At 43.3% G+C, this 25,383-nt stretch overlaps 1 protein-coding gene and 1 long non-coding RNA gene across 3 annotated transcripts in view; both read left to right on the top strand.

Moving 5' to 3' along the window:
• Nucleotides 1-25,383, top strand: part of LOC124285238 — a 290,116-nt gene that overhangs the window by 251,293 nt on the left and 13,440 nt on the right. For both annotated transcript variants that reach the window (XM_046721444.1, XM_046721443.1), the window contains exons 12-13: nucleotides 371-457; nucleotides 9,529-9,614. In XM_046721444.1, coding sequence (XP_046577400.1) covers nucleotides 371-457; nucleotides 9,529-9,614 — 173 coding nt within the window. The remainder of the gene's footprint in view (nucleotides 1-370; nucleotides 458-9,528; nucleotides 9,615-25,383) is intronic.
• LOC124285243 lies at nucleotides 13,399-23,465 on the top strand. Its single transcript, XR_006900768.1, has 3 exons — nucleotides 13,399-13,692; nucleotides 17,483-17,492; nucleotides 23,455-23,465. It is a non-coding gene; the product is annotated as an uncharacterized LOC124285243 (long non-coding RNA).

Genomic DNA, 25,383 nt, shown 5'->3' with positions numbered 1-25,383 from the left:
ACGTGGTGACTGAGTGGGTTAAGCGGCTGACTTTGTGTGCTGGCAATTAGGTGCCTGCCTCTGGGTGTGTGGGTTCGAATCCCGGATGGGACTCAACCCAACAAAAAGTACTAAAATCTGTACTTTAGTAAGAAAGTGTAATCCCAAATATAACATGTTACATTTGACCACTTTCTAAATGGCATTGTGTATTCAGATTTGTTGCCATTTGTAAAAGGATGTTTGTGTGTGACCAATTGCAAAATACTGTATATATCCGGTCTTACAGGTGTCATATAATTTTGATATGATCAGGCCCCTGACAGTAGATTCTTCTAAAAATGTTTAATGGCATGTTTGTCTGTCTTGTGCATGTAGATATTTGTTTTAGGTACAGAGCCAGCGGGATTATCTGATGACCTATTTTCATACTCGAGATCGCATGGGACTATCTCATATTGCCAGGACAGAAATGAAGGTAAGTCAAGTTCAATATTTTTACTTCATTTTTTTCATTATTACTCTGTGGTTTGTGAAGCGGTGGTTTGCTTTCATTGCTCTCTTCATTTTCTTCAGCAGCTGCATGGAGAAATGAAAATAACTTGCTTAAAGAACTGTTTCATGTTTTGGAAAAGACTAGAGGCTGTTCCTGTACACATACAACTTGGCACTGACCAAGGCTTCAAAACTTAGCCATCATGTTTTGCACCTTGACAACACTTTTCTGTCTTCTCAGGATTAACCAAAATTAACATCTGTGGGGTCAGTTGAGACTCCAGTAAATATACCAGCAATTCGGAAGAGTTTTGAGAAAAATACCATATTGTATCGAAAATAAACAGGTGTACAAAAGAAAATACAAGTCAGTTTTGGGGGAATTGTTTTAAAAATACCTGGAACAACCTACATATTTTAAAAAGTGTTTTGAATGTGACTTACAATGACAAACACTATGTACGTCTTTCCAAAACACCACAGATATCCTTTACAGTATTGTGCATTGTACAGCATGAAAATCATTGTTTTTGTTATTTTGCATGTGCATTATATGTACACTACTGCCTAAAAGTTCATTCCCCTTACACGTGATCCAATGTTGTATGTGTATTCAACCAATCCGCATTGTGTTTAGCACCTGTGTCACACGGGTGTGCAGTGCATGTGCAGCATGTGTGTAGCATGTGTGCATCACGTGACACATGCAGGTGCAACAAGTGACTCCCCCATATACCATTCCTGTAACATGGAACCATATTTCAGTTGAATTAGATGAATAGCTCAAATAAATGATGTGATGAAAAACAATACAAAGAGATGTAAATCTTGAGTTAATGATGCATCCATGAACCAGACCATGAACACAAGGTTGACCTGCCTTAATTAGTATTGTCCAGCACAGCCAATGTGATGCATTGAAAATAGAATAGTTGTGAATCTTATAATAGATGATGTACGCCTCTCCCTGGTGGGCCTAGATATTGGAATTGTATTCCCTGAACTAAGTTACATCACCCAGTTAAGGCTGAAGCTGGGTAATTACTGGGTTGCAGACAGACAAGGAGAAAACTAGTCTGTCTCACAGTCCCTGAACCACATTATTTTCCCTACTGCCAAGCTCCCTCTGCAGTGCTAAAGCCCTAAATAAAGCAAGTCTAGATTTCCTCAGGTTCTGAATCTCTGGTCTCCCTGGGGCTCCTCTTCAATTTAAATGGGCTTGTTTGTTACTGTCAAAATTATAAATATTAAGAGACAAAGCATTAGTCCAGGAGCAAACCATCTTCAAACTCCGCAGCCAGGTCAGCCTTCTTCCAGTAGTGACACCAACCATACTGGGGATGGGACTTGCCCCAGGGGAAGGCACAGAACCTGACCAAGGATATCTTGGATAACCACACTACTTGAATGTGTGAAAGCGACTGGATGGCCTGAAAATCAACGCATCAATGTCAAGTTGCTTAAGTTGCATTGGGAAAATGACATGGCAATGTATGCTTACCTGACAGAGCACAATATCCAAGGCCAACTCCAGCGACTTATAATTCCAATGCGCCATGAGCCAGTTGAACCCACAACTGGATCCCGTCAGGTACCCTTTGCATTAGCAGAATACTCAAGTAGCAGCAGACCCAAAGCTACGAATGGAGGTACCCGTCAACCGCTTTCCTTTTTCTGATGCAAACTCCTCAGGCATAGAGCCAATTGACCCTGAAATTTCTGACCCTAACTCTTCTTCTTCCTCAGTTGCAGATCTTTCCGAAAATCCTGTGTACATTTTGTTCAATTCTATTTATGAGGAAATTTGTTATTTACCTTTAGAGAAATGGAGGCCAGTTAAACAACTTAATGTGTCTTTTCCCCCAACTGAAATTGATATACTTAATTAAGTTATTTCTCTGAAAATTTCTGCGGACTGTTTGTTACATGAAGTAAATTGCTGTATCTATGCTGCTGCTCAAACTTTAGAGAAAATATCACTCAGTTTCAAACGAAAAAACATCTGGTGATTAGGACAAAAGAACAAAGAAAAAATCTAGAAGAAACATTTCCTAAATAGAGCTGTGCCTTAAAATAAGGTCATCAGGGAACTCAAGGTCGAAGAGGCAAAAGTCAGTTTGGAGAAACTTAAAATTACAATATAAGACAACAAAAGAAAAGGTACTTCTCCAAACTGTTGATTGCATTAAGGCAAAATTAAAGGTTTGGACTGAAAGGTGAATGGAAGAAAAAATGGGAAAAATAGAACAAATTTATGAAACAAAATAAACTCTTTAGAAATAAAGAAAAGCAATATGAGACAAATCTTATGAATAACAACTTCTTCATTGTTTTACACAACGTTTCTGGGCTAGTTTATGTGGAGGCTCTTCATGATAGAATTTTATTGTGTACTTTTGCACATATTTATTTATCTGATGATACTCTGGTGATGCATGTCAAGACTCACAATGAAAGCAAGGAATTCCCCAGCTGACTGTGCCAAGGTTGTTGGACAGAATCTGAAATTTGAGGTTGATTTTGTTGATGGCAATGTACTGCTTGATGGTACAGCAATTGGAGTAAACCAGGTGAAGTCATTCACCAAGTCTGACCAGAGTCAGTCATTTGTGGAGAAGCTTTCTGAGAAGCCATTGCATAGTGTGTATATGCAATGTGTGGAACAGAATAGCAATCCAACTGACTCCTTCATCTGTATGAAGTCAGCTGGTCTCAAATGTGAAACTGAAGGCTTCCATTTTGCTGCCAAGGACCAGTCACTTCCCACTCGCAATCGCCAAAATGTGATTCTTAAAGTAACTATTAACATGAAATGCCGACTGTGTAATGAATTTACAGAGACTGTCCAACACCTTGTCAGTGGATGCCCTTCCTTGGCACAAACAGCATATCTTAAAAGACATGATGGCATGGCTCGTTGCTTCTACTATCGTCTTTGCCATGCCTGTGGCTTTGACTCTGAGGTCCATCCATGGTACGACCACGAACATGACTATGCCAGGATCACCCAAACCCTCTCTGCTACATACTATCTTTAATCTGCAGAATATAATAATGGATTTATAGAGCACCTAGTATCCATCAATAGGTGCTCACTGACGCTTTGACAAAATCAGAAAAAAGTCTAGGAACGTAATATGTACAGACAAAATCCATTGAGTCTAGTGAAAGGCGAAAGAGGTAGGTTTTGAGTGGCCGTTAATTCTGTGAAGGTAGAGAGTTCCAGAACAGACTTCTGACAGCAAACTGAATAGGCATGATCAGAGATCACAGAGGTGGATAGAAGATGAATGAGTTGGTGATCATTGGACGATGGGAGTGAGCATTCTGGAGAGTAATGGGAGATCAAGTCTTTTAGATATGATGGATACCTGTCATTAGACAGTCATGAGTCATGCAGCAAATTTGTAGACAATACGAGTGGAGACAAGGAGCCAGTGCAAGGCTTTGAAAACTGGTGTTATATGGTCTGATTTAAGGATCTTAGAGACACACCTAGCCGCCGAATGCTGAATCCGCTGTAACTTGAAGATGGCTCTGTTTGGAAGATTTACATACAGGGCATTACAGCAATCAATAAGGGAAGACACCAGACACTGCGTCAACAGCTTGGCGGTAGGTGGGCATTCATTCACGAAACTGTGCACACACAGAGAACAGGTTATCAAATTATGCATAGGGTTGATCACAACGGTGAATAACCATGCAGCTATCAAGACCCCTAACGGCCGAATTTGGAATTGAAAACAATGTCTGTTGACTGTGAATCTGAGGTACTGCCGAGACCGAGGATGAATAGGAATGTGGAAATAAGCATCTTTGAGATCGCGACTCGTGAAATGAGCGCCCGGTTGAATCAGTTTCCAAATGTTGGCCAGTGATTCCATCATGAACTTTAGTCGATGAGGTCGATGACCATTCGTATCTTTGTAGTGTCTTTATTTGGAACAAGGAAGACTGGAGAATAAAACCCCGGAGATGAGTCCTGACATGGGAGTTTTATAATTGCCATCTTTTCCAATAGCTGGTCTAAGCTAGATTAAGCTTACTGATAATTATTGTGCTCTAATGTTTTTCTAATTAAATACATCTGAAATACAAATGCCACTTATATAAAGTTCTATAAAAAACGAAGAAGGTAAATACTCTATTGTAACAATGTTTTGCAAAGAAATCTTTCTACTCCCGACATGGATTATGCTCACATAGTCATGACCAATGGGACTCACACAGGTTGTGTCATGGGTTGCCCACATATGTAAGGGGAATGAAATTTTAGGCAGTAGTGTACCAACAGTATAAAACACAGGCAACTGAGATTGTTAGTGGTATAACTGTTTAAGACGCACATCAAATTGCTAAGATTTTTAACAATAGAGTGGGAATGAGCCATTGCCAGAACATTCTGCTGTACAGGCAAACCATCATCAGACTAATTAGATGCATCAAGTAAACTGGCAGACATCTGACAGCCCCAGAACTGGAAGACAGAGAGTGACCACCCCCAAGATGACCATCACCTGGGCATTCTCCATCAGCACAACTGGATGCTAATATTGACATGATAATTACCCGGTAGCAACATTAGTCAGTCACTGAATAAGCATGAACACAGTTATGCCAATGACCATTTCAGGGCATGCTATTAACCCATCAATAGTGACTGAATCATGCTCTTAGGTTGAGGAATCCCAGCTGAAATGACACCATGTTTGACCATGGTCAGTCACAGTTTACCAAGGAAACCGTTGTATTCTGTGCTAAAACATAGTCACCTACATTTCTTCCCATGGTTTACCAATTAAGACAGACCATGGTAAATTATGATTTTACCATGGTCATTGACGTAGACCATGGTCATCTCATACAAATTCATGGTAGACCATGGTCATCTCATACAAAGCAATGGTTGACCATGGTCATCTCATACAAATCCATGGTAAACCATGGTCATCTCATACAAATCCATGGTTGACCATGGTCATCTCATACAAATCCATGGTAGACCATGGTCATCTCATACAAATCCATGGTTGACCATGGTCATCTCATACAAAGTAATGGTAGACCATGGTCATCTCATACAAATCCATGGTAGACCATGGTCATCCCATACAAATCCATGGTAGACCATGGTCATCTCATACGAATCCATGATAGACCATGGTCATCTCATACAAATCCATGGTTGACCATGGTCATCTCATACAAATCCAGAATTTGCCTTTAATGAATATTTAGGACAGATATCTCATAGATCCTTGCACTTAAGTTTGTGTGCATTAGAGAGAGAGACATGTGAAAATGAAGTGTGTTTTAATGATAAATACAAGAACACAATGTCATTGAAAATAATTACAAAAGGGAACAGTTGACAGGATTTACCTAACTCATTGTTACTGCAGAGATACACACAGAAATAAGGAACACTTATACTCTGGAAATCTGCACAAAAGTACCCCTCTGCACATCTGAAAACATGGTTTATTTTTCCCGTCCCTTTTGCTTAAGTTGCCTGTTTAACAGTTAAATCCCATCTATTGGGATCTTACTTGTTTTTTTGCCTGTTTGGGCAGTGGGGTAGCCTGGTGGTTAAAGCGTCTGCCCGTCACGCCGAAGACCCGGGTTCGAATCCTCACATGGGCACAATGTGTGAAGCCCATTTCTGGTGTCCCCAGCAGTGTTATTGCTGGAATATTGCTAAAAACAGCGTAAAACCATACTCACTCACTCACTCACTTTTTGCCTGTTGACTTTTGGTGTGTGTTTGTTTTTTGAAAATACGGAACAAAACAACATAAAAAAGAATTCTGTGCCTTACACAATCAATCCTTATCTGTCTCAATAACCTGGGCAGTTCAGGGTAAGACTTACCTTCAGTTAACAGCTGCATAACCAGTTAGTGCTGTGGAAGTTATCAAATTGTCTTTCTTATTCATAATTACTTCAAAAAGTAAAACTGTGGGCGTTATTGGAAGTACACTGTCAAAATTGTCTCACCTTTTTTAATTTCTCCTGTGTTTGATCATGATCGGCAAGCGTACACAGACTTCTATAAGTACATCTTTCACAAAGTTGGTAATGGTAAAACAAAAAATACAACAAAAAATAAAAATAAAAAACCACAAGGTAGACATGGAGACCTGTGTAAGCATGCAAAACAAGTGAGAGGAGCCAATCACAACTTTGTCAACTGCAATGATCCAGGCAAAGAATATCCCTAAGCATTAGCAATGACTGATTTCAATAGATGTGTCAAGAACTCTGCTTGTTTGCCCATGTGAAAAGAATTGTCTAGATTTACTGCCGATGGATGCATCTCATGTTGATTTGCAATGGAAATAGGATTATTATGAGCGGTAGGTAAAAAACAGCAACATTTGAATCTCGTCCCGATAATACTGTCTGGTAATATTACTGTTGACCACAGTTCCAGGAGGGCATGCACACATGCACTATGCGGCACCACAGGGATGGGTAGGATTTTATGGATTGATATTCAGTTTCAGGTTGTCATCCTGTGACATGCACATGGGGATGATTTTATACAGATTTTTCCTGAGGATTTTTAGCTCGTGTTGCATTCAGGTGAGAAACTTTTCTGCTGTGTCTGGACCTCGGTAGATCACTGGAGGATTTGACTTTAATTCGTATCAGACTACCACATACCCGAACCCACAGGCCTCGTGTTCTTGCGTTTTGCAGTGAAACTCTGGTCAGTGGTGGTCGGTGTGTTTGCTTCAGCGTGTTCGACGTTTTGATGAGGGCGTCTAAGTCGGCGTAGATGACGTAGGGCACCAGCATTTGTTTGTTGTGGTTGACGAATTTTAAGATATTGTCATCTTCCCTGGGCATGTCGATCCTGATTGCCGTCTGCCCCACGCCTGAGCAGTCCTCCCGATGCCCTTCCAACAGGTCGTCGCTTGTGTATCCGTGCAAGCACCGCTCCCAAAAGTGTTTCTTTCCACTGTGTTTTGACTGGTTGTACAACAGCCTGCTAAAACTCTTAATCCTGACGTAGTGATACTTCGATGAGGAACACGTTGAGTCTGCAGCGCTCGGTTTTTGGCATGTCACTTATTCTATGAACAATGATTTTATTGCCTTCGTGACTGAACACGTTGATGGCTATGTCGTTTTGTTTTTCGACTTTGGCGATCTGCGAGATGGGCGTGGGTTTGTCTATGCCGTCCCAGTTGAGCTTGTTGTCTGTGGGATAGCTCGAAGGTCTATCCAAATTAGCGGTTGCTGGAGATAAGAGAGATCTCAACGACTGCCTCAAACAATTGTCATCCTTGTTTTTTTACGTTGGTCATGGCCTGTTTTTTCTTGAAGTACGGGGGCAAGTCCAGGTACGAGCCGCCTTTGAGTGGTACGTAGTTTGCTATGTCCAAATAAACGGGTTTTATACTGCTCACCGTCCACCCGGATCCTATGTTCATGTATCGTTCCAACGATTCCTGTATTTTTTGCAGTGACATGTCGATGGTCAAATTGGAGTCGGGTTGTAGCACGACTTCCTGTTTGCTTCAGAAATAAGGCTCAGTGAATTTGACGCTACCGTCTCTCTGCTGCTTATCTAGCGACATGTTCAGTGTGAGCTGGTACTTAAGGCTTCGTAAATCAATAAGCTCCTGACACAGCTTCTCGCCCACCAGAGGCTTGATGACCCGATCGATATCGATGTTCGAGTCAACTGCCATTGCCAACCTCTGGTAGTGGTGGTCCGTCGACGCAAATGTCAATCCCTCGACCGGTTTGCTCTCTTCCAACAACGGGCGGTGGTGTAGCCGAGTGGTCAAAGCGTTGGCTCGTCACGCCGAAGACCCGGGTTCGAATCCCCACATGGGTACAATGTGTGAAGCCCATTTCTGGTGTCCCCTGCCGTGATGTTGCTAGAATATTGCTAAAAGGGGCGTAAAACCAAACTAAATCAGTCAGTCAGTCAGTCTTCCAACAACACCAGTTTTGCAATCACTGCACTGGCTCCCAATTGAGCACAGAATAGCTTATAAACTATGTTGTCTTGCTTTTAAGTGTCTTTCAGGAATGGCTCCAGACTATCTGTCCGGCCTCCTCAATATCTACCAGCCTACTAAATCTCTCAGATCAGAGAACAAACGACTCCTTGTTGTCCCTCGTGTCTGGACCAAATGATTTGGCCATTGAACATTTTCTTATTCTGCTGCTACTGCCTGGAATAGCCTACCCATTGAAATTAGACTATTCTTCATTTCGCTCTTGTCTCAAGACCTACTTCTATGGACTCACCTATTCCAAATGGTTCCCACCAATATCCTGTGTTCCTTCTTGTGTGCACCTTGAGCATGCATTGAGCATGGAAAGCGCCTTATAAATGGACTGTTATGTTTTACAGATTAAAGATAGTATGCAGCAGAGATGGTTCGGGTGATCCTGGCACAGTCAGGCTAGTGAGGCTCATCATCAGCTCAGGGCCCTTGCCCCCTCTACAAGCAGCCCAGACAGTGAATGGGACTTCTCCCAGGAAACGCTGCCTTGTCAAACCCACCAAGGACTTTCCGGAGAATATGTAGACTCCAGAACACTGCAGCCTTCTGCATTACCCAGAGAGTCAGAAGCGCTGTGCTCCCGGTGGAGAACCCGGGCACTCTCCGGTCAACAAATCTGAAATTGAATCATGTTATTTGACTGCCTGTGTTAAACAGTGATCAATGTTCATGAATATTTGTTGTTTTACATTGATTTTGTTCTTTTTATTCAATATTGTTTACAAACCTTATGAAATCCTTTGTGCATTAACTCACTTCTTTTTACCAGAGTGCATCTACAGTGAGATTAATACTACTGATGCCTTGAAATTAACTTTAGTTGTCAGAAAATGTATTCATTTATCATAAATATCATACTTTGAGTGTCATATTGTTGCAGTTTGACTGTTATGTCACTATAGCTTGTTTTTGCAATCATGAGTGTGACATCTTCAAAAGTGATTTGTCAAATAGTTCAATACATTACATATATCCCATACAAACTTGCATAGTGTCATCAATTCATTATGTTCATGATTTGCAGGTGCTCATGGACAGGCTCTACTTCAACTTGTCAAGCCAAGAAAAGGAAGAACTTTGTCAGATGTTTGACTTACTCAACAGAGGAAGGTAGTGTATCCTTTATGGAAATACACTGAAATATGATGCTCCCACTGATAATCAAATACCAGTGAATAACAACATGTAATTTGTTACCTTTTTTTTTTTTTGTGCCACCAGAAACCAATTTTAGATTGATGTTCTTTCATTCATGTGTTGATGGATGGCAACAACCAAGTGAAAGAACATTGTCTTTCATTACCAATTCCAAAAGAAAATCATCCATTTCTTATCAAATCATACCCCAATCACCAAATATGTTACTGGACAGGTATCACCATTCTTGTGGACAATCAAACTGATTTCACTAAACAAAAACTTGCCGAAGCCATTCACATCAAATGCCAAAAGCCCAACATCGACAGAGATCAAGGGTATTTCATTCCATCTCATACACTCCTCCACCAAGCCCAGTTGACTGTATAAACATGTACTCCTTTGATTTGTACATCTCTGGCTTTCACCCTCTTTTCCCTTGTTAATGCACTGGCTTTATCAGCTGACTGCCTAAATACGCACATAAAAAATCTAATAAATAGGTGCACAAAGGACCTAAACACCCTCCAAGCTGCCTGTTAGGCTCTAACTTGGGGGGGGGGGGCTCTAAGGGGTATCTTCCCATAATGACTACTCCCATTTCGTCTACTCATGAACATAAACATTAATAGACACCCCTACACTGAATAATGTTCTGTACCTGTATAGCTGATTACTTTCAGTTTAGTTTGTCTACTCTTTGAAATGAACCTAAGGAGACTCTAGGGAAATACACTTATTTGAATCATTAGACGCTAAGTTATTCAGGTATCTTGTGATCATTCATTGTTTGTTTTGATATTTGGAGGTAGGCTATAATAATAATAACACAGTCCCTCTACTCTGATTAAAACTTTGTATACTTATAGTACAGGTTGTTTGCTTTAAAATTTGGAAACCTCTGTCCAGTGTGAAGTCATTCTTGTGTAGACACAGAAGGAAGGCCACTCCTGCATTGCCTGAACATCATAGAGATGTTGCCCTAGAAGGAAGATGGACTACTAAGAAAGTCACAGGGGAAAAAGTCACAGGAAAAAAGTCACAATAACCAATAATTAAATTCATGGCATACTGGATTTCTTTGTACATTTCCACCAGATTTTGTTCTTAAGATTAGCATGCTTGTCTTTTAAACGCTATTTTGAAGCTGCCTTTATTGCTCTTAGTAAAATTCATGATGGAAAAGTAATTGTAGTGTTTATGATGGAAAAGTAATTGTAGTGTTTTGAATACATTTGAAAGATCACTTATTTCCAAAACACGGTGTACTTGCTCAGTCAGAATCAGAAGCCAAGTCTCATGACACAAAAAGATCAAAAGTAATTGTGGTCATAGAGGTTTGAAAACATTTGACTTTGACATTTTTTCTGGTGAGTTTCTTTCCTACATAGATGTCATATTTTTAAACTTATCCTATCTCACGACTTGCACCTCTCTCTCTTCATTCGACCATGAGTGGAAACGAATTAAACTTTGCTCCAGGCCTACCTTGTCCCTGTCCCCGTGCTGTGCATGCCTTCCTGCCTTAGCCATGCTCACTAGTCCGTGACAGCATGTGGCATGCGAAGTCCTCACCCACGTGATCACCTTACATACTTATTTTCTTTCTTGTCGCTCGACAGAGTGGACGTGAAATTTTTTTTGTCTGAGAATTGCTCAACATGGATAAGCCTGTTTATGCCAGAAAAAGAAAGTTTTGCGCTCAGTGTAATAAAGTCTTTTCAGCTTGGGACCCACACACATTGTGTGTTGATTGTGTGGGTTGTTGTGATTGGGACAAACGTTGTCCTAAGTGTTCAGGACTGTCTAAGGAGGATTTTACAGCTTACAAACGTGCAGGAATGCTTCTGTGGTATCTGGTCCATCTCCCGCCAAAAAAGAATGTTAAAAGGCTTTTTGGGACGCTTCCCTCACCTAGCTCAAGTTCTCATGGGCATGCATGGTAATGACTGATATAATCCTCTACACAAGACCTGCGATCTACTTCATCTCGTAGATCCGTTTCTTCGGACCGTTCAAAGTCCTCGAAAACTTCTAGATCCAAGCATTCATCATTGAAGCGTGGATCGGCGCTGTTGGAACGTAACCGTTCTCCTCTTCGTACGGTTTCATCCCACCGAAACAATTCACCTACACGAGTTGAGTCACAATCTGGTTCGGAGGTTTGAATTCGTTCTTCTACTGCTGGGGAGTGTCGTTCTAGATCTCGTTCACGCTCGAGCTCTCATCGTCCTTCCAATGTACCAGTCCGAACCGATTCACCACCTCGATTCATTTCACCAATCAGAATTGGGTCTAATGCCAGTGTTGGTTCACTAGAACGGAACCATTCACCTAGCCATGTCATTGCCAAGGGTCGAACGAGTTCACTCAGCCGAGCCGGCTCACCAGACCGAACTGATTCACGTGATCGAATGGATTCACCAGGACGAACCAGTTCACATTCCCGACGCAATTCACCTCAACATATGTTTCAGTTCGACTCACCATCTCATAGTCGAATCAATTCACCACAGCGTTTTAATTCACGTAGTCGTTCAGTCTCACCTAGTCGCAGTGGTTCGCCATTTCGATCCGGTTCACCTAGCCGTACGGTGTCTTTTCGTCAGAGTGATTCTCGTAGTCGGTCTCATTCACCTCAGGTGAATCAGGATATCCCGTCTAGTCAGTCTAGAGCTAGTGAGCACTTGCGGTCAGCGCCTTTACGTGATAGTTCCCCTCATCAACATCGTTCTGTGCGGGTGGTTTCACCTGCTAGGCTGCGTTATGGTTCAGTGGATCGGCGTTCACCTTCACGCCATGCCACTTCTACTTTGCCTCGGTCACAGGTTATTGCTGAGTCTTGGAATCCTGCACTTGATTCCTCTCCAGCGCCGGATTTAGACACCATGCTTCGTGCTGTTGACCCTACGTAGCGTAATTTCGCGCACACTGTAACAATATTTACTTCCTCGGATCCCCACTCATGTGTGGGTTGTATATATCTGTGTTCCTGGAGCAAACGTTTTCGGGAATGTGCTCCCTTATCAAGGACGTTTTTAGAGCATGTAGACATGCTTGCTCCCGTTGGCTGGCAGAGAGAGCTTGTTACACTTGAACAGTTGATCACCCGACAAACCCCCGCTTTTAAGTATTAACTGCTGGTCGTCCGGAGATTCCCATGTCGGACAGTGATGATTTTATTGGCGCATCATCAGATGTCTACTCGTCGTTCCACTTCATCAAACTGCTCTGTGTTGCCAGCTGACTCACACAGACGATCTACATCGTCAAATCGCTGAACCGATTCACCACAATGAATCGGTTTGCCATACCGAATGGATTCACCAGACCGAACCGTTTCGCCACGGCGTATGTGGATTACGACATCAACTCAATTTGCCGTAATATAAAGACTGTTTCTTATCGCCGAAACGGTTCACATCATCGATTCAATTCACAACACCGAAACGGCTCTCTTCACCGAAATGATTCACCTCGTTGAACCAATTCACCTCGGCTGGAACATTTCACCTTGCCTAGGCGGTTCATCTGATCGTTCTAGATCTACCCATCAGCTGAGATCATTTAAACGTTTGGATTACCGAACCGATCCAGATCACAGTCACGATCCAGATCACAATGCCGATCCAGATCACAGACTGATTCAGATCACATCAACGTTCCGGCGCACCACCCTGAACCGATTTACCAGCCCGACTCGTACCGTTTCACCAGGCCGAACCGCTTCCTATCACCGAACCAGTTCACCTGGCCCTTCAAGATCACTGAATTGTCAGCATTCATCGAACTGTCAGCATTCGTCAATAATCCGTTCCTCGGACCTTGCCAGCAATTGAGCTTATTCACGAATTGGGCGATTCACCACTCGTGTTATTTCCAACACGGCGCAACTTACCAGCCTATCAGAGCCTATGCCAAATGTGTCTGGGATGCCTCCTAAGACACTAAACCCACATCGACCTCATCTTTGTTTTCATGGTTTGGGTTATGCCAGTCGCCTATAAGATGCAGGAATGGTTTTGGTTGATTCGACACACATGATCGCATGGTTCGCCAACCACCTACAGCTACCGAGAGCAAGATACCAAATGTTCTATTTATTTCATTCAACATGAAGGATCGGGACTTGTCAACACTGGTTTTCCACATCCTAAACTAGGTTCGTGAACTTACATCTAGATAGGGCCAAATTTGTCGAACTCTGCTAGTTTTCAACACGATCCTAGTTTTCAGGGCATCTGTGAGGCGCTGAATTCCTCATTACGAAGTGGCAAGCTCTAAGCTGGACAAAGTGATTTGTTTATCCGGTTTACCATACGGCTTGTGAGGCGCTTAACGTTTTTAGTCACATAAATTATTCCACCTTGTACCCCTTTTCGGATGGTTGAACAGAGGTAGTAACTATGTGCTTCACCATGCCGAATCAATTTACATGTGATGTCAGTAGCGCAGTCATCTAGGCATATCACGCTCGGCACTTGACGGTCTGACGATCCCAGTTCTCAAGAGTCCTCTGTGACCGGGGCTCATCTCATTCCAGATTTAATCTACCATCCGATCTTCACCTTTGATGAATGATTCGGTTCAACGAATCTACCCTTCGGTGTAGATATCAGTTCTACAACAACCCGATAGGGCATTACTAGATAAGCTTGCTAGCCAGGTATACTTTACGACGCTTCACTGAGTCTTGTTACTACAGACTACTGGTAACCGTGTTTGTGTATCGCTAGGTGCAATTATTGCAGATGGTTCGTCATCTTCAGCTCCCTTTGTTTTACATGACTGACTGACTGAGTTTTGGTTTTACGCCGCTTTTAGCAATATTCCAGCAATATCACGGCGGGGGAAACCAGAAATGGGCTTCACTCATTGTACCCATGTGGGGATTCGAACCCGGGTCTTCAGCATGACGAGCCAACGCTTTAACCACTTGACTACCCAACCCCCCCCTTGTTTTACATGATAAGCAAGTTCTGGACAGATAACAGATGGGTCAAGTTTTTACGCATGGTACCAGCAGTGATGTTTTGTCAAATAGCCAGCATAGCTCAGCCTGGAATTTATGGGTTGCAACTCGCCCGGTTAACTGAAGACCGTGTTGTTTTTTTGTCACTCGTGTGTAACGTTTGCAAATGGCAAATGACTACTGTTTTGATGATTAGAGTGACTATGAAGTGCCCTGGCAGACTTGTCTTGGTCCCACGAATCGGATATCAAGTCCAGCCTTTAAATGCTAGTAACAATGAACGGTGCCATTCCCGGTAAGAGTGATTGTGTCGGAATTTCGACAGCCAGTCGAGGGAGACTGCTTATCGAGGGTGGCAGACAGAAACACCCGTGAACGGTTTTACTTTTGCAGGGATAACTCGGTTTTCTACATTAGCTCAAGCACTGAGTTCTGAGGGCACTGCAGTTATGTGTGGACTGTCACCAGGCAGCGATCTACTACCTTTCTCACTCTACCTGGCGAACCATCATTTTGTTCGGCCAACTGAAACGCTCCTGAGGTCGCCGATCGTACGAATTTCTTCAATTCGTTTACAATGTGAACGTTCCTGTAGATTGCCTGACAATCTCCATGCGCTGAACATACTACATTCAGCACTCCGTTAGAACTCGACTTATTGAACGTTCTATCTCAGGGGATCTCTTTGTCAGAGGCAAGAGTTGTTAGACCTCTCATTTCCCTCGACCTGCGAGACGCCTACCTTCACATCCCGATACATCCAGACTATCGGAAGTATCTTCGATTTACTTTCAAGGGGCGTCATTGATACCAGTGGAGGGTTCTGCTGTTTGGCATATGTACGGCCCCGTGGCTTTTTACTCAGATACCCAATCCGATAACAAGCTACCTGCATTGTCTAGGCATGACATTCGAGAACTATATCGACGACTGTGTTCAAGCCCAGCAGGATCCAGTCGTCCTTCCTCTCCACAGGCAGTTAATCATCAAGTTGCTCGCGCAATTAGGATTGCTGCTGAATTCGGAGAAATCAGAGGTAACACAGACCTGGTGATTTCTTTTATTGGGACAATATTCAACACGACAGGTCATGATGTTTGTGCCCCAGGAGAGGTGGGACAAGATTCAGTGCAACGCACCACTAGTGCTGGTCCAACCCACAACTTTTCGCCAGTGGCAGAAGTTACTAGGGTGGTTGACGTTGGCACAAGTACTGACTTACAGGGGCCAGCTGTAGCTTCGCCCTCTTCAGATGTTTCTGTGCCCATACATCCGGGACGACAACCCCAGGGAGTTGATTCGTCTTCCCGCACAACTACATTCAGTCTTTCGTTGATGGCTCAACAAGTGGAATGTTTGTGTTGGAGTCTCTATGGTGCCCTTCATGCCGACTCAACACCTGTTGGTCGACACATCTTTCAAGCTGGGGCGCTCACTTTCTCCATCAAGTGGCCTGGCAGTGGTCATCAGGAGAAAGGGCCCTTCATATCAACGAATTGGAATTCAGCACTGTCATTCTCGCCGTTCGGCATTGGGCAGTTGAACTACGGTTCACTCATGTACTGATTCAATCAGACATTTCGATGGTAATTTTGTACATAAACCATCAGGGTCGACAGGATCAGCAGCTCTGCTTCAGTTGATGTTTTCGAATTTATCATCTGATCGATTCACTCAACACAGTGGCGAGAGCCCGACACATTCCCAGGATGAGGAATGTCATTGCTGATGCCCTTTCACTCACGGAGTGGAAACAACTGCCTCTGATATTCCAATCGAAGATCTACCTGTGATCACGACCAGATGTAGACCTGTTCGCCACTCGGGACAACCATCAGCTTCAGCACAGATGATCACCAGTTGCTATCGTTTCTTCTTTGTGTACAATCTGAATAAAGTTCTGAAATTTATTTCTGTTTTGAATTTCTTCGATTCTTCTGGGACTTTGATTTCTCCTCTCAATTTAATTTGAGACTCTGGAGAGTTGCCACCTTATTTACTGTCCTCTGCTCCACGGAGTAATTACGTCAGTGAAGTGAGTCATTCCCAAGTGTTACACTTCGTAGCGTTCATGCTCCTAAGTACCTATACACATCTATGTGACCTTACTGTGGTAAGTAGTGGAAGTCATAAGATGATGTTGTGGTACTCTACGTTAAAATTGTGAGTTTTTCTGATTCCATTACCCTTTCACCCTCCTCGGAACGGTGTCTATGGGGGTTGTTTCGAAGCAGGGGCTGGCCCGATACTAGTCGTTAGACTTTTATTACGGGGGAACCTTGGAAATCGTGGCGATGCGACTGATTACACTCGTTAAGCTGCGTCCTTTCACTTTGTGAAGGTAGTGACTGAACACCACATTGCTCGGGAATCCCGGTCCCTGGGAGCACTTGTGCTTAGTAAGTCAATGGGTTCGAACTAACCCTCTCACGTAGTAACTTTGGTAGTTATTGGCCTGCCTTGTAGTTCTGGTTGTTTCGGCATAATGCTTAGCTGTTATCACTTGAACTTCGGGTAATCTATGAATTACCGTGGGATAAGTGCAAGTCGTGAGATAGGATAAGTTTAAAAATTTGGAAATTTTAACTATAAATTGTATATTTATATACTTATCCTATCTCACACGATAAAGTCCCACCATACTTCCCCACTACTTAGATTACCACCATTCCGGTTTTGTCCTTTTATGGCTCCAAGATCGAGAATGAGTATGTAAGGTGATCACGTGGGTGAGGACTGCGCATGCCACATGCTGTCACGGACTAGTGAGCATGGCTAAGGCAGGAAGGCATGCACAGCACGGGGACAGGGACAAGGTAGGCCTGGAGCAAAGTTTAATTCGTTTCCACTCTTGGTCGAATGAAGAGAGAGAGGTGCAAGTCGTGAGATAGGATAAGTATATAAATATACAATTTATAGTTAAAATTTCCAATTTCTTGCTGTTGAAAATGGAACTCTTCCACAACAATAACCAGACATGTTATTGTTATGAAGACATGAATACCTGTTGTTGTAATCATATTGATATGTTGAGCAGTTGAAGTATACATAGTTTTGTTATTAACTGAATAGATATTGTATGAACCTGGTACAGCTATAATTGTTTTACATATATATATTATTATGGTGGAACCTGAGGAGAGAGCTAGTAATTAAAAAACATTTGACTGGAACAGATTGTGTATATAAGACGAATAGTCAAATTGGGAGTAGTCATAATGGGGTAACTAAGGATACGCTGTTATCATTATACACTCACACTAATTAGGTCTATTTTGTTAGGCTACTGCTGCATAATCTACGACACTCTAAACAACTCACTAAATAATTAACTAAATTCAATGCAATACAAAATCCTTAAAACACACCCACACAGCAAGGAACCTCACTTATCTCATTACAAGCACTAACAGGTGAAATACCCTTAGAACTAAGACGAGAAAAGTTAACCATAAATTTCTGGGCGTCAACTCCATCAAACAACTCATTAATACCAATTTAAGTCCCAAACTCCAAATGACTGCTTCCAAACCCCACTTTTAACATCAATAATGCAACATGTAACAAACCTCATAATCGAACACAATGAAAAAAAGCTAAAACAAAACACCAGCCCATCCAGTTCTCATCACACCTAAACTAAAAGTTCCTAAAATAAACACAAAACTCTCCTCTGAAATAAACAAACAAACATAGAAACAGAAACATGACCAAAAACACAACACTACCTTACATGCTCGAGTACTGGGCAAATTGGTGCCACATTTACACAGATGGTTCCTTTGACCTGGGTACAAAATGCACATATTTATGGTGTAAATATTCCCTCTGGGTTATGGTAGCCTTATTCCTGTGGTTTCCACAGACACATACAGAAAATGAAATGAACATTTTAACACTAAGTCATAGCTATCCCTAGTGGTATGCCTTCTACTAACAGAGTTACCTCCCCCTGACCGTGACGTCATGTGTTCAGAGAGTGAAGTGAAAATTCTTCTATCAGACTTGCTTCAACACTGATCCATCCCTTTATTGGTTAGTGGTGTTGACATTGGTCCTTGTGACAATTGAATTCATTATTTTCTTGTCTATGTTTTTGCGATATATATTTTCCCACCCTGTTTACCCCTTGCTCTTTCTTCAGCCATGGCCAAAAGTAAATGTGTACAATGTCAGAATTCATGTCCGATCTAGACCCTCACTCCGTCTGCTTAGCACTTTTTTACGGGGACGCCCTGCACCCTTGAAGATCGTTGTCTTATGTGTTCTGATGTATCAGAAATTGAGTGGGTTAATATGGACGCAGCCAGGTCTCAAATTAAGAAACGCAAAAGTTCCCCTTCGTCGGAGGCTAGTAAATCTAAGAAATCTACTCCTGGTTCTCCTTCATCGTCGCAGAGATCGGAGCCTAAAACAAGATCTAGATCTAGATGGAAATCAGACTCTTCCCACATGAATAAGGCTGCTATTTCAAAACTATTTTCATCCTTTAAAACGGAGCTACAAGACTCAGGTATCCAGTCAATGAGGGATATGGAATTGAAAAACGAGGCTAAAAAACTGGACTGACTCCTTGTCCTCGGCTTGTGTCTCCCAGCCAGCCACTAATCAACTAGCCACGGCCTACATGGGGATTAGCGGCGATAGGGACCAGCCATCTACTAGCCGTGTGCCAAGCAGTATACCCATAGGACCCTCGGATCATTTTGACACGGGCAAGCCACTGATATTACCCCTGGTACCGGTTTTACCGGACTCTTCCTTAGTTCTTCTTCAGTTATATGCTTTGGAGGTCGCCTTCGCCTGCTGGCATTTCGGCAGACCTATCCCGCCTTGGGATGCGTGGGGTGTCCCTCCTTGGGATTTGTGGGGGGGTTGTGGTGTCCCTCTTTGGGATGCTTGGGCCGGATAAGGGTGTCCCTCCTTGGGACAGGTGGGGCTGCGTTGGGGTGTCCCTCCTTGGGACACATTGGCTGCATCTGGGTGTCCCTCCTTGGGACGCTTGGGCCGGATAGGGGTGTCCCTCCTTGGGACGCGTGGGGCTGCATTGGAGTGTCCCTCCTAGGGACGCATGGGCTGCATCTGGGTGTCCCTCCTTGGGACGCATGGGTTGCATCTGGGTGTCTCTCCTTGGGACGCTTGGGCCGGGTAGGGGTGTCCCTCCTTGGGACACGTGGGGCTGCATTGGAGTGTCCCTCTTTGGGACATATGGGCTGCATCTGGGTGTCCCTCCTTGGGATGCTTGGGGCTGGAACGGAGTGTCCTTCCTTGGGACGCATGGGCTGTGCTTGGGTGTCCCTCCTTGGGACGCATGGGGCTGGATCTTGGTTATCCCTCCTTGGGATGCCTGAGGCTGGACTTGTTGTCCCTCCTTTTGTTGACCCTCATTGGGTCGCATGGTTGTCCCTCTTTGTGATGCATGGGCGTATATATACATTTGCCTAGGTATATATACGTATTTTATTTATTTTTTATTTTTTTTCTATCCTGGGGAGTGGACACGGCCATCCCCCTGCTTTCACCCTGGGGAGTGGACACGGCCACCACCCCTGCTTTCATCCTGGGGAGTGGACACGCCCACCCCCCGCTTTCACCCTAGGGAGTTGACACGGCCACCCCTCCTGCTTTCACCCTGGGGAGTGGACACGGCCACCCCCCTGCTCTTCCCCTGGGGAGTGGACTCGGCCATTCCCCTGTACTGACCCTGCTCTCACCCTACGGAGTGGACACAGCCACTTGCTGCTTCTCATTTTCCCTCTTTGGGAAGCATGGATTTGACCCTCGTTGGGACGCATGATGGTTGGGCGGACCAGGCATTTTCATTTGGTCCTTGGGGTCTGTGTGCAATGACCCCGGTGATTGCCGAGCAACCAATGTGGCGTGGCGTGGGAGCTTGGGTGTTATTGACTCCCTGAGCGGCTGGGCTGGTACTGTGAGGTCGGGAGCTTGGGTGATATAGTCTCCCTGGCCCCCCTCGGGCAAACTGAAGACTGGCTGATTGATATAATTTCTTTTAGATATACTGACATAGTTCACTTTTCAGAAGTAAGTTGGCTAGAGGCCTGTACATTGCATGATGCTCCGTGGCTGTCAATGTACCTAGCCCTGTTTCTTCTCTGAGTGTTTGCCTGGTTGTGTCAAAACGGACAGTAGCTTTGGTGTGGCATGTTGGACAGTTTTTGTAAGAGGTTTTGGAATGCCTAGCCTAAGGCGGGTGACCATGATGTCGACATGCCTGTTTTGTGAGGGAGTGGTCCGCTTCCCTTTCACACTGGGGCGGAGTCCATGATACCATCTGCCTTTTTCTGAGATGTCCAATTGCCTCTGCCACTTGCTAGTAATTGAACCTTGGATCATGCTACGAATTTCGCTTTTTGAGTAGGGATGGTCCAGTGACACGTCCAATTCTAGCGCTTGTCTAGCTAATTTGTCAGCTCTCTCATTTCCGGGGATATCTATGTGAGATGGTATCCAGCACAGCGTGATCTCTTTCTCATTTTCCCTTCTTAGTGTCTGAATGAGAACCAAAATGTCCCAGATGGTGTCAGGTCTACTGCTTGAATGCTTAGTTGCCAGTGACTGCAGTGCACTGAGAGAGTCAGAGAGGATAACCACTCTTTTCTCTCTAAGGTTTAGACTGTAACTTAGTGCATGGTGTATGGCTTCTAGCTCCGCTGTGTAGACTGACTGTCCGTTAGGGAGGCGGACCGAGATAGATTGGTTTGTGGAAGCTGAGTATATGTGGATACCATAGGCAGTTCTATTACCGGACTCAGAAGGCACCTCCATTTATCCTTTTTCTCAGCCGGACTTTATAATGAAGGAGGGTTTACTGACAGTCCAGCCTATAGATATACTTCGGCCGAAGACTTTGTGCCCGGATGGTCACTTAGGGAGAAGGTGGAATTGATCCATGGACTCTATCCAAGCACGGTTCCTCCACAGTCTGGAGAGAGCACATAGGTTAAACACTATCAGAAGTCATCCAGAGATGGCTAAGGATTTACTCTTTCAACAGCCCCTGGATTCGGAGTCTCTGTTCCATGGACAATGAAATTAGGCTATACAGGCCAAGGATGTGCTTACATCACATAACCTGAACCAGAGTCTAGCTTCAGCCTTATTATCTCAAAACAGAAGCAGGCTGCAGTCCAGACCTAGGAGGGATACGGCCATTTATGCCCCCGGACATCTACTTACAGTCGTCAGAAACCTCTACGACGTTCAGCATTTGATAGGGCTGCAGACTCAAGGCCATGCACTCCGTCTTCTGTGTTAGCTACTCAGGGATTCCCTTCCACTAGAGGCAGGGGTAGAGGCACCAGGGCTTTTCGTGGATCCAGAGCGGGAATCAGGAAATATTGACTCAGATCAAACAATCCAGTTTACTCAGCCTTACAATTTGGAAATGTGTCTCAACTTGGAAACAGATTTCAGTTTCATTCAACCAGTGACGCAGTCTCCCGTTGGGGGTTGATTGCTCTTTATGTAGACAACAGGAGACAAGTCACGTCAGACATTTGGATATTATCAATAGTGGAGAGAGGATACATTCTGCCGTGGGACAATCTACCTCCAGTAACTTATCAGTCGGTTGGGAGTCGATTTTTTCTGCAAGGAGATCGTTTAGAGGGAGCACTGATTGCCATTCAACAACTTTTAGACAAGCGAGCCATAGTAGAAATTCTTTCAGCGGACAAGTCCTGCGGGTTCTACTCCCCAGTCTTTCTCATGCCCAAGAAGGACACAGACGAGATGAGGATGATTATAGACTTAAGAGTACTGAACAAGAATTATTTAAGGAAACCACCCAAGTTCAAGATGGAACCCTTGGCCAACTTGAGAACTCTTATTCAACAGGACTCTAAGTTCATCAGTATAGACCTGAAGGACGCTTATTGCCACGTACCTATACATCCTCGTTCTCAGAAGTGTCTTCGTTTTGCTGTAAACGGCCGAAGGTTCCAGTTTCAAGTTCTGCCGTTCGGGATATCTCTAGCTCCCTGGCTATTTACAGTGATCATCAATCCGAGATGTTGGCACTGTTGAAAGCCCTTTCCCATTGGCCCTGGAGCCTACATCGGAAAAGTGTTATGTTAGTGACGGACAACAGTACCGTAGTAGCCTATATAAACAAACAAGGCGGAACAAAGTCACATTGACTACTTCACATCACTCAGGATATATTCAGAGCGGAAGGCACTATGAAGAGCCTTATCAGAGCACATCATATTCCAGGCAAGGGGAATATTTTAGCCGACTCCCTCTCCAGGCAGGACAGAGTAGTGTCAACAGAATGGAGTCTGAACATGGAGGTTTTCGAGCTCATAACGGACAATTGGGAAGCACCATCCATAGGTCTCTTTGCGGCTTCAAGGAACAACCATTTACCAACCTATGTGAGTCCTGTTCTGGATAATGCAGCTTGGGCGGTGGACGCCCTGTCAATATCATGGGAAAATCTCATAGCCTATGCCTTTCCTCCGTTCAAGCTGATACCGGAAGTGCTAGCCAAGATTGCACAGCACTACTGCGTAGTCTATCTGGTAGCTCCAGCATGGTCGACCAGGGCGTGGTTCTCAGATCTTCTCAAGCTAATGACAGACAAACCCCTACAACTTCCTTGTTGGAACAATCTTCTCAGTCAGTCCAGTCCAGTCTCAGTCAGTCCAACAGATTTCACGAGAATGACGAGAAGACTACTAGCACTTTACGTGTGGAGACTATCTGCAGTTCCCTCAAGGAACAAGGGTTAAATGAACAAGCAACTGTGGCTATCTCTGAATCTATCAGACCTTCAACACAGCTCTTTATAATGCCAAGTGGAATGTCTTCGTCCAGTGGAGAAGAGAATGACACCTACCCCAACCCCAGTCACCATACCTATTATAGCAGATTTTCTTCTTTACTTAAGGACAGTTGAGAAGCTGAAACATAACACTATTGAAGGTTACAGATAAGCGATTGCTGCGGTATTGGACTTACAAGGACTATCAGTGGGATGAAATCATTCCTTGCACAAACTTATTAGATCGTTTCAGATCAAGGACATTACATCTCTGATGATATTCCCCAAGTGGGATTTATGTTTGGACTTCACAGAGGTCTTTTTTTAGTCTCAAGACGGCCTTCCTGATGGCGTTTGCTACTGCATCAAGAGTATCAGAACTACATGCAATTGACGTAGTTATCATGAATCAGGGATTGGATCACGTGTTAAGCACGAGAACTACTTGGATTCCCCAGACTATGGAGGGAAGATAGAGATACAGAGTTTTTTACCAGGCAGGTAACGATTATGTATATCTCTATTATAAATACTAACTGAGAAATGGTTCAGTATTAGAGGGAGTTTTCTCTATCTTCATCTTAAGGTTTCTTGGTAATAGACTGGAAGTGACATAATAAGATGGGAAGTGATGTCATACTAACCGCATGTGACGTCATAGTCAAAAAGTGACGTCATAGACTGAGAATGACATCATAAGACCGGAAGTGACATCAAAGGAATGACGTTATAAAACCCGAATGACGGTAACAAACTGGGAGTGACCTCATAGAACGGGAAATGACGTCAGAAGACCGGAAGTGACGTGATAAGACCAGAAGTGGCATCACAAGTTTTGGAAATTAATATTACAAGGTTATGAGATTTATAGGATAGTATTCTATAACTTGTGGATGAGATAGAGACTACTCGTTTATATACATGGAAGTTATCTTCCCTCACATAAGGGACCGTTCATAATTTATGGTGGGGGTGGGGGGTGATGATGATTTTTATGGAGAAGCATGTACAATGTGAATGACTCCCCTAAAGTTTATGTACAAAGTAAGTGACCCCCCTGCATGTCATGTACAAAATCAATGACCCCCCCTCTCCCTTCCAATATTTTTTAAGCATAATTTTAAATATTTTTATGTACAAAATTGATGACCGCCGCTACCTCCCCAGAACAAAATGGGTGACCCCCCCCCCTTAAAATTATGAACGGTCCCTAATTAACCAATCCTATGATTCACCAGTATTTTATACACTACTAAGTCATAGTTATCCTAAGAGGATTATGATGTTTTATTAGTATTTACTAGTGTTATATAAATGGATTATTCTTCCAGGGATAGCCCTCCATCCTTATGAGGGATTCAGGCAACCATAATCCAGAGGGAATGTTTATGCCATAAGTAGGAACAATTACATATATTATTAGTAATTGTTAGTAAACTTACCTCTGGATTATGGGGTATATGTCCCACCCTACCTCCCCGTCTTTTCCTCTAGAAGACATTTTTTCTTTAGAACAATTGTGAGGATTTTCAAACAGCAATGCAATGTGTGTGTGTGTGTGTGTGTGTGTGTGTGTGTGTGTGTGTGTTTAAAACTCTGTTAGTAGAAGGGCATACCACTAGGGATAGCTATGACTTAGTCTTAAAATGTTCATTTCATTTTCTGTATGTGTCTGTGGAAACCACAGGAATAAGGAGGTAATTTTACTAACAATTACTAACAATATATGTAATTGTTCCTATTCAGGCATCCACACAACACAAGTTTTGAGACAAGTACAGACAACCAATAAATTTTCACATCAGAACTGATTGGCATAGTAGCACCACTCAATGACCTGCTTGTCAAACAAGCACAACAAAACTCAATCAGCAGGCTCCAAGCAATAAAAAATAACAACCTACCACTTTTTGCAAACTTCTAAATTAAAAATTCATACAAATTTAATAAATGTCCAGTAAAAACATGTGACAAAACCTAAA

This window comes from Haliotis rubra, unplaced genomic scaffold (genome assembly GCF_003918875.1).
Source record: "Haliotis rubra isolate DU_JTF1 unplaced genomic scaffold, ASM391887v1 Scf356, whole genome shotgun sequence".
NCBI classification, from domain to species: Eukaryota; Metazoa; Mollusca; class Gastropoda; order Lepetellida; family Haliotidae; genus Haliotis; species Haliotis rubra.
The sequence above is the reverse complement of the archived record's forward strand: the minus strand, read 5'-3'. Positions and strand labels throughout refer to the sequence as shown.